A 16,796-nucleotide genomic window follows, 5' to 3' on the forward strand; every position below is an offset into this window, starting at 1 on the left:
ATCAATATCACCTAATTCCAGCAACTCGGCATTTTCTGCTGTAAGCTGCTTTTTTTTCTGAAAAATATGAGTAGGTTGTATGGATTAAAGAATGAAAAGCTCAGTTTTGAGTTTTGATAACATTTTCTCCAGATGTTATATTCTGTGTGTTATTAACTGATAGCAGAATTTTTCATATGTAATTGTATCCAGTGATGCTTTTAATTTTTACAGGATTTTCTTTCTTTTCCAGATTTTAGAAGTGAAAAGTCCAATAAAGCAAAACAAATCTGATAAACAAATAAAGAATGGGGATTGTGATAAGGTAAATGAGAATGAGGTAACAGTAAACTAGTACAGGATGTAATATTAATATATTTACTAAATACCAACCTTTGTTACAGAATGAAAATCTTAGTAATTAGTATATCTTTGCTTTGGGTTCCTTTAGGTGCAGATCTTTCTCTTTTTTTCCTGTAATGCTTTCTTCTTCTGTCCTATTTTGAAAGTGTTTTACTCCTCTTCAATACATGTGGTGATTTGGCAAATGTCAGTAGTCAGGAATCTGCCATCTATAATTTATTTTATCTACTCCCCACCATGAGTTTGCATTGTGTTTCACAGATGAAATGATAATTTTTGAAGAGGGCAATTAACAGCTGTATTCCTAGCTGATAAATCAATCCATTGAAATATTTATATATTTTCCAGAACGCTTTCTGAGGGCTACGCATTAGGAAGTGACAGCGTGATTTAGCATGTTAACTAGAATGATATGAAGCAACAATTACCATTTAACACTGAGAAAGACAGTTTTGTTTAAAATCATGTCAGCTGGCCGTGGGTAAGAGCTCTAAATCCTTATGTGAGTGAACATAGCACAATTTCCCAGTGTGGACAAGTTTCTCTGAAGGTTCATATTTTACAGGTATTAGTGTCAACTTTGTGATAACTGAGGCAGGAGACTCAGAGTTTCAATATATGTTACTAGATTTTCAGTGGCCTGATCATACGCTTTTTGGTTTCTTAAGCTGGGTGCTGTATCTCTCTCTGCTTAAAAGGAAAAAAAGGTTCTGATGGCTCAGGCTGAAGGAGAAAGTTAATAATTGGGTGGAGAGGTGGGACGGGTTTGACATCACTGGAAGGAGGACAGTGGAATTTACCATTGGGTTAATCTTGCTTGATCTTTCTCCCCTTATATCTTCTTGTTGACACACAAAATTAATTATGTTGCTTTAGAGAAAAAAATGAATTTGATTGTGAGCCCTTGGGTTTGGGTCTTATGTGGACAGACTTTTTTTTTTTTATGATGCTGTTTTGGCGTCCCCAGTCTATTTGGCACTTTTTGCCACAGTTGAGATATAGAGATTATCTTCTACAGCAAAGGACCACCTAATGAGATTTTCATTGGCATGGAGAATCTAAGAAAACCCACAAAAACTTATATTTGGGTTGTATTAAGCTAGAGAAAGCCAAAGTACTAAATCAGAAAATTTAGCTCAAAGAAGATTTAAAATAAAATTTCCATTTGTATTTATTGTTTTTGAAGACATCTGAAGTTTTTGAAATACATAGCTATGCCTTAATTAACAAGTTGTTTATGGGGGGGATTTGTTTCTAGGCATATCTCGATGAACTAGTAGAGCTCCACAGAAGATTAATGACATTGAGAGAGAGACATGTACTGCAGCAGGTGAGGAGCACTCTCATGCAATATCACAGTGTGCTCATTGAAATTATGAAGTCACATCTATTTTTTTTCCCTTCATCTAAAACTTTATAATCAGGTTTAATAGCCTTCAAGCCTGTATAATCCATATACAGCCCTTTAACACTTTCAGTGCAGCTTAGGGAATTTTTACACGTACTTTAAATTGTGTTGTCACACTAAATGACAAATCTTTAAAAAATGCCTACCTGAGCTAAATTTCTCACCAATTCATTGTTATGTTTCTCAACATACTGTATCAATAATTATGAAAACAGGATGGGAGAATGGATACAGCTGTGCACCATGACTTGATAAAAATCTTGTTGCTTTTTCCTGAAAATGACAGTCATTTTCTCAGAAAAAAATTAAAGGTATTTTCTATGGCAAACAGAAAACATGGAATTCAAAGCAAAACTCACTTTGGGCAAAACCACAATCTCTTTAATGAGTCTTCAGAAGTCGTGGAAAGAGTAAAATATGAAATCATACAACCAAGAATGCTCCAAATTTATTAAAAAGCTATGCAATGATAAGAACAAAGAATAGTATTCTTTGCTTTGGGCAGCATTGTCAGGTACTATTGGATTACAAATTGTGTTGAAAACAAAGCAGATGTAATTGTAGCACAGATGGTTTTATTACGTTCAGCGCAATTATGTGCCAGTAGTGGACATGTTGTGAAGAGAGAAATTTTTACCACTTCTAAATGATTGCAATCACTCATCAAATTTCTCAACACTCAGATAAGTGAGTTAAAAATGTTATTAGTTCAGGCTCAATATTATAAGTAAAGGTGAGAAAACATTGAGAGGTTGGTCAAAGGACAACCGTGGTTAAGGACAAGGATATTCTTAGTTAAAGAGGAATTGTGATAGCTTTGTCAGATTTCATAAGTTAGAATACACAATGACGCATATTAGTTATCCTTCATATTTAACGTACTCTTGTTTCCCAAGTTCCCTAATGTCTACAAAGGGAACCAAAGCACACTTTCAGAATGGTGGCAGAGGCAAATTTTTGTCTATACTGGGAAATTACTGTGCAGGAGGCTAAAAGGTAGGAATTCTGACACCGTCTCCACTTTGTTATTCATTAGTTATTAGAGAGTTCACATAAAAAGTGAATCTGAAAAAGCCACTGTATTGTAAATTCACACAGAATCACAGAATTATCAGAGTTGGAAGGGACCTCTAGAGATCATCTAGTCCAACTCCCCTGCTAAAGCAGGATTGCCTAGAGCACATTACTCAGGACTGCATCCAGGCGGGTCTTGAAAATCTCCAGGGAAGGGGACTCCACAGCCTCCCTGGGCAGCCTGTTCCACTGCTCTGTCACCCTTACCATAAAGAAGTTTTTCCATGTATTTGAACGGATCTTCCTGTGTTCTAACTTGTGCCTATTATCCCTCGTCCTGTCACTGGGAACCATTGAAAAGAGCCTGGCTCCACCCTCCTTCAACCCACCCTTTAGATACTTGTAAACATTAATAAGGTCTCCCCTCAGCCTTCTCTTCTCCAGGCTAAAGAGTCCCAGCTCTCTCAGCCTTTCCTCATAAGGGAGATGCTCCAAGCCCTTAATCAAATTCATGCCCTGGCTTTGGTTCCTGAGCACTTGCTTTCCCCGTTCTCCAAGGCATAGCTTTTGAATGGTTTCATTTCTGGTAGGCCTCTGTAGCCAGTACTATACAGTAGCCAGCTACCAGTACAGAACTGCACCACCGCCCTAGCCTGCACAGTGCAGCCATAAACCCAGCTTTCATCGGGGCTGTATCAACAGCCTGCAGGGCATAGGGCTTAGGTGGCTTCATGTAGAACTTCTAAAAACAAAAATCTTCTTCAAAACCTTTTCTGCAAAGCGAAGATAAAAACAAGCAAGAAACTTTTTTTCACCTGAGGGTGGCCTGGCAGTGGAACAGAGTCCTGGAGAGACTGTGCTGTCTCTGTCCTTGGAGCTTCTAAAATCCTAACTGGATAAGCCTGGAGCAGTCTGATCTGACCCCACAGCTGAGCGTACTCTGGGCAGGGGCTGGAACTAACAAAATCCCTTCCAATCAGAGCTGTCCTCTCATCCTAAGAAATATTTTCCAAGCAAGTAAGATGGTTCAAGTGGAATCCATAATCCTCTTTCTCATCTGGTAGCATTAAAGTGTATTTGGTGGGGAAGAAATATTTACCTTTGTTAGAAAAACAATGGGTTCATCCACTAACGCTTCTTCAGTCTGATGTTGTAATCTCCTTTGTGAGAAGTTACTTATACAAGGAAAACTATGTGAAAAGAGACATAACTGAGCTGAAATTGAGTATCCTATTCTGAGTTAATGAAAAAAGAACAGTATATTCTTGTGCACTTTAAACTAAAGATAGACTTTTTCTTTTCTCCTGAGTGTATTTATCAGACAAGAGAAAGCATTCATTCATTGACCTCTGTCTCACAACTTGTGTGAAGAGTATAGCTTTAATACCGTACTCCATGAGTTCTCATAGTATAGTGTTTAATTAGTTACATTATAAAAGTTAGGTTGATGTAGAATCGTTGTTGCCATGTTTCCTAGGGGACTTCTTGCAAATTGTTTCCCATTGTTTGGAATGGGTGCAGGCTGTCCATACAGCCCCAGCAAAAGCTGGATTTATAGCCAGACTGTTCAGTCTGGGACGGCGGTGCAGTTCTGTACTGGTAGCTGGTAACTGCATACTGCTGGCTACAGAGGTCTACCAAAATTCAGCAGAAGGGCCAAGTTACTTACCAGTTGTCTGTTAGCCAACCTGCACTAGCAAATGGTCTGTGCTGTTGTAAAACAAATAATGCAGTTTAGTTTTAAAGCCTTTAATCCCTTAATATTCCGCAATTCATTAGTTCATATGATTTTACCAGTCTACAGAAATACGTTCACAAAATTGAATGGATAACTCGCAGGGAATCAGGGCTTCTCTGTGTTACAAGTAAACTGTCATCCCGTCTTAAATGTCTATACTGCTTTGCAGCTATGTAATTAATGTAAAATACTTCCATTGAGTACAGAAATAAAGAGTACAGAGCTCAGAAAGTTTTTAGGAATTAATGTGAAACTTCTAGACCAAGAAATACAAGTATACAGAGACTATAGGAAGTACAAGGGTCAGGAGAGCAAGGGATAAAACTGCAGAAAGGGATGGTGGTTACTACATGAAAAGAGGGATTGACTGCAAAAATACACAACAGAAAACTGTGAATAGCTGCAAGAGTTTTAAAGATGATGGTGGCGTTGAAGTGGAATGGTGGTGGAGTTCTGTCTTCCTGAGTGGTGACTGTCATCTCTTTAGTTTTATGTCAGGGCAGGTAATAATCTCTTGCACGTGTCAAAGTCTGCTACCTACAGTCTTTTAGGGAATTTTTAGAGAAGGGACTTGGAAGAGAAGAATGAATGCACTGATCATTCAAAAGCACTGGCTTTTGAAACTTGTGCTGACGGATCTGGAAAGGAGAAGACGGGTTTTTGCAATTTCAGTTGTTACCAAGTCCATAGGCATGACAGCAAACAGGAATGCAGCCGAGCTGGAAATGAGAAAAATATATCTGTTTGAGAATGTGGCTGTGTCCCAAGAGAGGCATTTCTCTTTGAGACATCTTGTTAAAGGAAGCTGAAATAAATCCACAAAAAAGAGGGAGGAGGTAGGAGAGATGTGATACTGAACTGCAAGTGCCTGGATATGTAGCTAAGTAATCCTGATGTGAAATGATACTTATATAAGAATTCCCCAAGAGAGAGAAGGCAGGTGTAAAAGAACATTTGACCAAGTAATTGGTCCTGTGAGAATCACCTGAGCAATTTTTATGTGAATATTGGACCATGGCTAGACAGAAATTGGTCTGAAATTGCACTTTAAAAAGAAATCTCTCTCCCACCTCTTTAACTATAAAAAAAAAAAGGTTTAGGATTTACAGTGATGAGGCTTATTTTTTTTTTACAACTGATTTGTAGAGAAATAGCAGGGATAACTGAGTATGCAGTCAGATGTTAATGCTGCATGTCCCATATATTCAAATTTGGCTGGCTAAAGCTGGGTTCCTAATTCTGCATTTTCAGTGGAGATGATGCTAGCATGACCCTGTGAAAGGTAACAAGATTTCTGGTGAGACTTTGCCTTTTACTTTGATGCATCAGAAGTTACATCTTCAGCTGGTGAAAAATCTCCTTAAAGCCAGTGCAATGGACAGCACAGGCATAAGGAAGAAATCGAGAGTATTTTCAGCACTGCTGAAAATTACATTGTCCACCTCCACAAGGTGCCTAACTTCAGATGGCAGCTATCTTCTGAGAATTTTCTGCAAGGGGCAGCTTGCAGGTCTGGAAACTATCAAATGGCCTAAAACCCTCCATAAATTGAAAAATGAGTATGTCATTAGTTGCACTTTGGCTTCCTTAAACACACATACTCGTTTGCTTGTTTAAAGGCAGATAAATAGTTGTACTTTGATGGATAATGATGAAACTGAGCTGGAGAGACATTATGTAAACAAGAGATGTACATTACAGCAGAAAAGCAAAGCTTACTATAGCAGGAACAAATGGGATATTTTTATTCTTTGCAGCCTAAGCACTTGGAATAAAACATTTTAATGCTGAGTTTTTAATATTATAACTGTCAGACTTCCTGGCAACTAATCTCAACCTTTTATTCTTTCTCAAGTATTTCTGAATAGCATAAGGATGCATATGCTAATATTGTAAGTCATTAATACCTCATTGACTGGCACACAGGCAGGTGTTTTTCATTGAGCTGTCTGGGTTTTCCTTCGTACATTTTTGTACATCCATTAAAACTTTTGGGGTTCATTTCAGTCTGATTTACCAGGTGCCCTGACATAGTGGCTATATTTCTTGAGGATATGTTTAAAATTATGGATATGTTTAAAATGTTTATATTCCCCTTGGCCTAGACCTTAAAAGCCCAAAGCAGAACCTGATCAATAAAAGTGCTTACAATTTTTTAAAATATACAGTGCTGTTTAAAAATGTGTTAACACTTTTATGTAATCTTTGTTTCTAAAATCACATATATTACTCTGGGGGTTATGAGGGGTGGCATTCTTCCACCATAACGTAAGGAAACATAAGACAGAATTGTTCAACGTAGCTACGTGGCCTTGGCTTCTGTAAACTTTTTGTGCAGCCATTTGTTTATCACATAGTGGGTATTTGGGAGACCAAGACTGAGATTATATTGCTAACTTTACAAGAGCTCCTTTCTTAGATGAAGCTCAAGCGAGTGCCAAAAATGAGAATGACAAATAACGTGTATCAAAATTTCGTTCTGGTAACAAACAGTTTTGATTTTTTTTTTTTCTCTCATGTTAATTGCAGAACAGTAGGTGATGGAAAAGTGTTACAAGAATCTGTGAATCAGTAAGTGGACAAATGAAGTTCTCAATTTCAGATTAAAAATTCCCAAACTGAAAAATAATTAAAGCCAAAAGGCACAGATTTAAATGAAGTGTTAATAAGAGCAGGATTGTTCCTAAGTACTTTCAGAATTTTGAACGGCTGCAAACCAAATTAAACAGATTTTACTTTTATTTTTTTTTTTTACCAACCTGGAAAATGGAAGGTGATTGAAAGGGGCATTTTTACTGTAACAGGCATTTCTGTCTTATTATTTTACCTTGGTTTCATCCTGTTTAATCCACTCTGGGCTGTGTCATTCCATGCCTGATAATACATATGAAGTTATTTCAGTTTTCATCAACATAGCCTTTTCTCCTGTCCTGAGGAGAAAAAACATCTGCTTGTGTAATGAAATCGGGAGCGGAAAATTACTAAAGTTTTAGTTTAAATTCATTGTTCCTTTTAAAGTTGGTGTATTCCTACCAGATTTATCATTTTAAGGTATGCTTTGTAAGCCATATGTACATAAATCTGTATCTCCTCCAGCTCTGGAAAAGGAATTACAGTCAAAGAAATAAAGCTCCCACAAGCAAGGAATATCTAGCAGCAGTGTTTCAGAGAAGGTATATGTGGAAGCCCTAGAACTAAATGGGGTTCAAACTGAAAGGTGGAAGTGTGCAAACAGGACATTGAGCCTAGCCTGAGTGCCACAGAAGGCGTGGTTGGAAAGACTGAGCAGAAGAACAATGTTCTGTCAGTCCATGACACTACCCAGAGTCCCGCTTCAGGATGGAGTGTCTTTCTGTGTGCTCACTTGGGATGTCTGTCTCTTGGAATGAAACAGTGCAAAAGACATTCATAGCCATATTGTCTTGGCACTGTGTTAGCCCTATCTGACAAATAATGCTTTGGCTTTCCAAGATACTGAATGGACTTTTTAGGTAGGTGCACTTCCTAGAACTTAACAGATCTGGAGTTACTTGTTACAGCAATTCAGTGTTGAGTATGACCGCTCTTTAAAAACATAAACTACAATTCAGAGACAAAATGTCAAAACTGCAGAAGGGCACAAGTTAGACATGTGCTGTTGATTTCAGAGAATCATAGAATGATTGTGGTTGGAAGACACCTCTAGAGGTCATCCGGTCTGATCCCCCCATGCCCAAGCAGGGACATCTAGTGCCAGTTGCCCAGAAACACATCCAGATGGCTTTTGAATATCTCCAAGAATGGAAACCCCCCAACCTCCCTGGGCAAGCTGTGCCAGCACTTGGTCGCCCTCACAGCAAAAAACTGTTTCCTGATGTTCAGAGGGAAACCTCCTGTGTTTCCATTTCTGCCCATTGCCTCTTCTCATTGGACACAACTGGAACAAGCCTGACTCAGTCTTCTTTACACCCCAATGTACACATTGATGAGATTCCCCCTGAGCCTTCTCTTCTCAGTGTTTCCTCATAGAAGAGTCGTTTTAGTCTCTGTTCTTCTCAAGGACTCCTAACAGCTTTTCTGTTTCCTGTCTGAAAGAAAGCTGTGATTATAGGTTAAATAGTCACAAGAAGTGATCTTATGCCACTGATAGGAGTCTTTCATGGTTGATTTGGTTTAAAAGAAAAATTAACTCTGTTACTCAAGAAATAACTGCTAGTATGTGAATGGACAGTTGATGTGAGAGCTCTTGAATACATTTTTCTTGTTTGATATGGACCAGATTCTATAAGGATTTACTTCTTTCCCTTGCTTGCAGAAAGGCTTAAGCCAATTATTTTCTAAAGTAACTTGCTTAGCAGCTATGCACACGGTAAATATTTTAGCCACAGATCTACCTGGGTTTTTTTAATTTGTTTAGGTTTGAGGAGGGAGAGAGGTGTGTGCTTTTTTTTTTTTTTTTTTAAGAATGACTTAGAAAATATGCAGATTTTCTTTTCACATTTGAAAAATGTATTCTCAATGGTTCAATGGTAACGTTTGCTGAACAGCAGGTGGGTAGGTTGGCTTTATGGTTCGTGATGATCTAAAGAAAACCTGAGGTATGGTATTCTGGACCATAGTTTGTGCCAGAAAGGAAATGAGTGATAAGGATAATGGTTTAACCTGCAAGCACTGGGGCAATTTGGCTTGTTTTATGCTTTTCATGTGATAGTTAGTGGCATGTTAATACATTCAGTGGGCATGTAAAACTCCTGAAATCTTCAACTGCATCTTTCCTTTCCTTTCCTTTCAGATCGTAAATCTTATAGAAGAAACTGGACACTTTCATATTACAAATACAACCTTTGACTTTGATCTTTGCTCACTGGACAAAACCACAGTCCGTAAACTACAGAGTTATCTGGAAACATCTGGAACCTCCTGAGGATTCACCATCTGGCTGCATCAAAAACTATTCTTTAAATGAAACATTTGGAAGGATGCAACCAACATGGAGGGGGAGGAAAGAAAACAACCCTCTTCAGCTTTATTTTTCCTTAAAGCCAGTCATCATCTCTTGATAAGGGAAAGGAAGAGTGATAAGACTCAAGAGGACCGCTCTTCTCAAGAAGAAAATGCTCTGGAAGTTTGCCTGGATAGCCTTGAAAAAACAACACAAAAACAAACAAAAATCTTGATCTTAATGAATGTGTATGGTATCATGTATCTCTCTCTGTGGCGTTCCAGTCCACAAGATGAATGCATGTTCAACACACTGCCTTATTACATAACTGATCTATTTATTATTGCATTCATGTATTCTAAAGTCAATGAGTGATTGAATGACATACCAGATGTTGCAAGTAGTGGGGTCCCATGTGTGCTCTTTTGATGCAGTACTATCACAAGCCTAGTAAACCTTATTCATGTTAAAATGCCACTTCTTGCTATCTTTCTCTAGTGACTTAAAACACTACAATCTTGTTTCCACTTCCACAGTTCAAGGAAACGAGATACAAATTTGGGGATCTAATAGTGGTATATAAATTTGGGGATCTAACAGTCCTATATTTTGTTGCCCATCTGCCATGGTGGGTTGGACCACAGCAGGTTGGACTGCAGGTCCTTGGCTCTGTCCAGTTATTGATCTTGACCATGGTAGAAAATGCACCAAATAGGGTCATGTGACTTGCTGTCTAGCCTTAGTGAATAAACCAGTAGGACTTTTTAACGAAATATGTTATGTATATTGTCCTGAATCCAGCATCTTTTGCAGTCTAATTTCTTGTGTCTGTTTTAATGTTATAAAATTAAATATATATGAGTGAAGGTGTTCTGCAGGATCATCGTAAAAGAAGAAATACTGGTCCTGTCTTCTAAGGAAATGTTGTAGAAAATTCTTAATTTGGAGCTATTTATTACTATGAGTTTCAACACTCTTCTGGTGCCAGTGTGACTCACTTTTACCATAAAACTATTTGCATAACATTTTTGTTTGTTCATATAGTATATGATCTGCTTAGTTTGCTTTGGGGTTTTGTTTCTGGTTTTGTTGTTGTGGTTTTTTTTTTTTTACAACTGCTAAATTAAAACCTTTTATTTGAAAAGAAAAAAACCTGTTTGTATACAGTTACATGTTGGAACAAATACATCTATGATATCTCATATATGTGTGTGTGTGTATACATACATGCATGCACCCGTGTGTGTGTGTACACATGCATATATGCTTTTTAAACTTTCCAGATTTTGATATCTGTTCAATAACCTGCTTGTGTTTCCAGAAGGATTTCTTTTCTATAAAAATTAGTATTCTTTCATACCATCCGTTATTCCTTAAAATCAGGATCCATGTTTATTCATGATCAGATGAGAGAACGTGTACTTAGTTTCACATCAATGCTCTGTGCTTTCGTATTGCTGATGGTTTCCTGATGAAATCATCGCACTTCTATTAAAAGTTCAAGTCCCCCAATGGAAAGAGAAAAGAATTTAAAAAATACTTCTGGATGCAAAGGTTTATTCAGGTTTACCAGCCTTAAAAAAGTATTTTGTTTCTGGACAGGCCAGTATGTCATGTGTACGCTTAGATGCCGCATCTAGTCTGTATGTGTAGAGCTGAACAGTAGTATCTGTATGACTTACTGTTTCAGGTGCACAATTTGTGCAGCACTGTAAAACTAAATTCCTATTGGGGTTATTTCTTATTCAGATGGTAAATCTTAATACTGTTTCTTTAAGTCCAAAGAAAATTTTACACTTTACTGTTTTTGAGAGGGCGTGATATGGATTGGGTTGCGGGGGCTTTTTTCTTATTTAAAATGTTGTTTGACCACACTCCGCAGGAAGTCCTTCCCAAGAACAAGTGTACTTTTTCAGTAATGTTATGACTCTTATTGATGGTTGGCACAAAGCATACTTGAAGCATTATGTTGTTCTTTTAAGTCCATGTCTTAATGTGCAATTGGGGAGGAAGCGGGGAGTGGGAGTGTAATTTTGAAGTTACTTTTGACATAAGGCAGGTGATGGTGGGGAGTGGGGAGAGGGTGCATGTGAAGGGGATAAAATTCAATTTTTATTGATTATTTTATATGAAAATGTTTGGAAATCTAAAAGCAATCTTAAAAACCTTTGGTCTACTAGTGTGTGTTCAACTTCCTATCTTTTAGTTGTACCAGATACATATGGAATTTTGTCCATTTTGACTTTTCTAAGTTTTGTGGTAAAAACTCATTGAATTTCAGGAGGGGAAGAATTCCATGATACTTCTAGTATGAATATTGCACTATTTTGTTAGAAATGGTGAAATGAATCATTTTACCCTTAAAATACTAGATAAGCTTTATTATACACTGAGAACAGGGGAGGAAGAAAACAGCAAATAGGTGAATAGGCATAAAAGAGAGATGACAGCCATTCCAATGTCAAGTTACTGCTGGATTTCATGAAAATTGTGGATCATCCTTAAAATCTTAAATTTTCTAATTTGATGGGAGAGGGAAGAATAACTGCAGTTCTCTGTGTGTGTGTTGTGTTTTACACAAAATTCTGATAGAATAAGAGTTGCTAAGTGTTTGATCTAAATTTAAAAAAAAATAGCTGTTTTCTTCTAATTTTGTATGCAGAAACAAAATAAATCCTTGTTCAATTAATTTCAGACGTTCATATTTCTCTTAAAGAAAAAATAATAAGATACTTTTCCAAGTCTTTAACATATATGAGCATTGACCTTTGGGATGGGTTAAAGTGTGTTGGCAATAAATGTTTTGGAGTTTTACTTAACATCAAGCTGTTCAAAATGAAGTTACATGTCAGAATTGGGCTTAATTCCTTGAGGTAATCAGACAAGTTAACAATAAGTTGCAATATCTAAAAAATAATTTTCAGCATAAGTGAATCACTGTTATTAGAACAGTAGTTGTTTCCAATAGTAAGGACAATTTTTATCTCGCCACTAACTTTTCACCTCAGAAAGTTGATGTCCAATTGGGTAAACAGGTTTTAATATCTTTTTAGAAGCTTGTATCCACTGAGAGGTTTTACAAAAATTTCAGTATCATCTATCATCTGTTCAACCTGGAGAAGAGAAGGCTCCGGGGAGATCTTATTGGGGCCTTCCAGTACCTAAAGGGGGCCTACAGGAGAGCTGGGGAAGGACTTTTTACTAGGGCATGTAGTGATAGGACGAGGGGGAATGAGATTAAACTGGAAGAGGGCAGGTTCAGATTAAACATTAGGAAGAATTTTTTCACTTTGAGGGTGGTAGGGCACTGGAACAGACTGCCCAGAGAGGTTGTTGAGGCCCCATCCCTGGAGGTGTTCAAGGCCAGGCTGGACGTGGCCTTGGGCAACCTGGTCTAGTGGGAGGTGTCCCTGCCTATGGCAGGGGGGTTGGAACTCGATGATCTTCAAGGTCCTTTCCAACTTAAACCATTCTATGATCTAGATTTGAAGGCTATCGTAGTCCACGCTAAAGGGAAAGAGCAAGAAAGGAGGAAGGGGCATACACTGTGAGTAGAATCTTCCAAGCTAAAACAAAACTCATGCTTAGTCTTCAGCCCTTGCATTGTAAGAAATGGTTGATCATTTCTCTCTCTCTTCTTTTCATTGGTTGGGTGCTTTTAGGTTAAGTCTGTTCTTTCAGAATCAGTGTACACACAGTACAGTGCATTTGGAGAGCCCCAGTATATTTCTACCAAAGTTTCTTCTAGTCTGGGAGAAGGACATTATAAGTTGTTGGGTTTTCCCTGACTCATTCTCCTTCTTTCCTGTTCTCACAGTGCAATAAAGTATGTTCACAGTCTGGTTTGGGTCCTTAGTCCTTACTTGGTAAGTATCATCTTGTTTTCTTAGAAACTATATTAGTGTTTTGGGGTCTCTTGAATGACCCGTTGATTTCAAGCCCCATTACTTAGTTTGCAAAATGAATGGAAAAACTGTAGAATGGTCTGAAGAGAAAACTGCCCTGTGCAGTTGTTGTATGCATTATCTTTACTCCAGACATTGCCCTGATGTTAGGACGTTTTATTTGCTTCATACAGTCTTTGTTCATACACATCATATTCCATCTTTTACCACTTGCAGTTTAACAGCAAACAGTGTGTCTTCTAGCAAACTTGTTTCAGTCTGTAGAGGGACTTGTTATTTTTGTGTTTGCTTATTGGTCCATTGATTTGCCCAGCTGGCTGTTGTGCAGTGCACTGAAATTGAGACTTGGGGTGAAAATCTTGTCAGGCTTTCAGCCGTAGCAGGAACTAGCAGGAACTGCAAAAATAAGCAGTGCAAAACTTGTTCCAGAGTTTAACAAGTGGAAGGCATGTGTTTGTGTGAGACACAATACTTTTCTTAATTGTGAAGCAGCATATAGTAGAATGTAGTGTACACCAGGAAGCTATTCTGTATACTGTACCAAGAAGCTTTACTGTTGGGCATAAAAGGCTTATGAACAGATGATGGGGACTAAAACTTACATATCTGCAGTGCTTTTGTGTGTGCTTGGGAATTAATCAGTGCATTAACACAGCTAAACCAATAATATTTCAGGGCTGGCTCTGTGTCTGAGTGAGCGGATAAATTAACATCAAAGCACAGTCTTATGAGGGCCTTGCATTTACTTAAGCAGCAAGAAATGCCACTGTGGCTAGACAGGAAAGGGAAGTATTACCAGTGAGAACAATACAATTTGGGGAGGGGGAAAACTGAAAAAAGAAAAAAAAAAATAGTAAAGAAGAGATCTCCTAGTAGCTGGATGTGGTTTCTTAGGTTAACATAGGCAATGCCGTATGTTGGTCAGCAGTTCTGTCTGCTGTAAGAGAGGGTGACAGCTTGCAGGCTGGCAGCTTCTTTGGTTCACTGCTGTAATAATTGTGTTGTTGCTGGCTTGATGAGAGAGCTGTATTGCAGCATCATACAAAACTCTTAAGTTTGTCTTATGGTTTGAGATGCTAATGTCTGTTTAACATTTGTTTGAATATTGCATCTTATATTCTGATTTATCTTAGCCAGATTGATTTCACTGCAAAGTGATAATTTTGCATTTTTTTTTCTTCATTTACTGTTAATGTTTCCAGTCTAGAAATACAAAGTCAAACGTAGGTCTGTGAATACAGCAGAAGATGTATTTTCACTATCATTCAATATAATTCTGACTGGGCATAACTCTTTTGTGAATGTTACATCAAATCATGTTCAGTACCTTCAGAGAATTGATGCTATAAAGCTGGCATTTCCATTAGTAAACTTTACCGTTCTCATCATAGGAATAAATTATTATCTTTTGTCATTGCTTAGAGAGAAACAGAATTCAAGGTCTGGGTCCTGTTTAGGAAATAGTAGGTTTGTGAAGCTGTCAGTTACATCTTTTTAGTAAGATCTAGAAATAAAACCTATGTCTTAGGAAAGGTAGGAAAAATACGCTAAAAATATTTTCACTTGATAACAGTGTTTTTTTTTTCCCAAAAGTTATATTCCTTTTTCAAATCCTTAAGGATCTAATAGCCAGTAGAGAGACTACATACAAACCATTAGGAAATCAAAAGTATTAAAAAGATAAAACAAGTATGTTGTATTAAAAGCCTGGCTGCGCAAGTAATAAGGTCGTAAAGCTGATACTGCTTTCAGTGCAGGGCAGACCTTGCTAGCACATATGGTTTGTGTATCCACGTCTGAGTGGGTGGTCTAGTACAGTACAAAAAGCAGCAGGAGCGCTTAGTTTTTGAGCAATGCAGAGGAGACATTGAGGATAGGTTCAGCCAGCACCACCCAGGGTATCCAAGGTAAAGCAGTTTTCTTTCAGCTTACATGAGCAGCTAAACCTTCACTTTGCCTATTCATCTAAATATTTTAAGTATTTTTTGCAATTATATTAGTCCCCACTCAGAAATTTCATGCTTGCTGGGGACCTGGTTAGGTTTGGGGTGGGGTTATTTTGATGTGGTTGTTACACCCTTTGGATAGGACATGAGAAGATAGAAGTGGAACATGGTAGTGATTTCTTTTTTATTATTATTTTTATTTTCTAGTTCTGTTCCAACAAATATAACCGTCTAAAATGTTTGCCTTCAAAAATTCTCTTACATGTGAGAAGACGTTAGTACTAGTTTCATTAGTGTCTTTTTTTTTGTCTGCACAACGTATAATAAGAGGATGAATTAAGATGAAGCTTCTGTGAAAGCATACACATCTAAGACTAGAATGTGGCTTGATGGAGTGCTTGATGGTCTGTTCGACCACTGCAAGCAGGGCAGACTAGAAATGTTATTTTTATTATTATTATTATATAAATGTGTGAATAGGACTATTTCAGCCTCTGTAGCAAGTGAAGTAAGTGATTAAGGTACTCAATTAGTTTCTGACTGTCTCTTGCCTAAGCTCCCTTGGACATCTGCACACCATCTATGTAAAGATGAATTACGAGTGTCTACCGGGATTTTTCTGTGCTCAACAGCCCTTTCCTTTTGCATTATCACAAGTATTAGGAGTGGGGGGCTAGTGTAGGCACTTGCGACTGTCTTCTAGCAGTGCAACAGCTTCCTGCAGTGCCTTGCTTTAACTTGAATTACGTTCAGGATTAGCAACAATGTTGGTTGCTCAGATAAGTTTTCTTTATCCTTTACTCTTTTGCTGTTATTTTTTGAGCAGGGGCCGGGGGCGGCACACAGGTCAAGAGAGTTGTTCTCTCTCTGCCTGTGCAATGTCTTCCTTCCTTCCTGGTTCACGTTCTTAAAGTAGGTAACAAAAAAACATCAGGACTCAAGCTCTTCCCTTGACAATGCAATGCATTAGACATCTGCCAAACCTTTCATGGCCTAAATCAACAGTGGATATACATTTTCTTCTTCAAAAGGACTTGAAGCAGGGAAAGCAAGATTGAGTCTGTTTCAGAAAATTGTTGAGGTTGAAAGGGACATTGGGAGGTCATCTGGTCCAACTCCATGGTTTCTCCATGCAACGGACTTTTGTCAAACCCTTTGGGAATCTCTTGGTGTTGGGCCTTTCTCATGCACTGAGTGTCCAAGTAAATTAAATGTTGAGACACACTCTTATAAAACTTATGTCACTGTTCCTTCAGGCTTCTTTTCTTCCTGGATAAGGAGTTTTTCTCCAAGGACCAAAGCTGGTACAGGTCTCCCTCTATTAACAGTAAATGGAAATTATTTTAAAGGAGCCTTTTCAACAATTTAAATACACCGCCTTAGTGTCCAAATGCACTTGGTTGGCTATGGATTTTATACCAATTATAATGTTCCTTCTTATATAATTATTAATGCACATACTGTATCATGGAATCACATAGTTTGGGTTGGAAGGGACATCTAAAGATTATCTCATCGAAAC

General features: G+C 37.9%; 1 protein-coding gene across 1 annotated transcript in view; it reads left to right on the top strand.

Moving 5' to 3' along the window:
* Window positions 1-9,405, top strand: part of MLLT3 (MLLT3 super elongation complex subunit) — a gene marked incomplete at both ends in the record, with an annotated part of 142,755 nt that extends 133,350 nt beyond the window's left edge. The window contains 3 exons of the mRNA XM_082497981.1: window positions 233-304; window positions 1,601-1,672; window positions 9,274-9,405. Coding sequence (XP_082354107.1) covers window positions 233-304; window positions 1,601-1,672; window positions 9,274-9,405 — 276 coding nt within the window. The remainder of the gene's footprint in view (window positions 1-232; window positions 305-1,600; window positions 1,673-9,273) is intronic.
* Between the last annotated feature and the right edge of the window lie 7,391 nt (window positions 9,406-16,796).

The sequence above is a fragment of the Vanellus vanellus genome (genome assembly GCF_965231255.1).
Source record: "Vanellus vanellus genome assembly, chromosome: Z".
Classification (NCBI taxonomy): Eukaryota; Metazoa; Chordata; class Aves; order Charadriiformes; family Charadriidae; genus Vanellus; species Vanellus vanellus.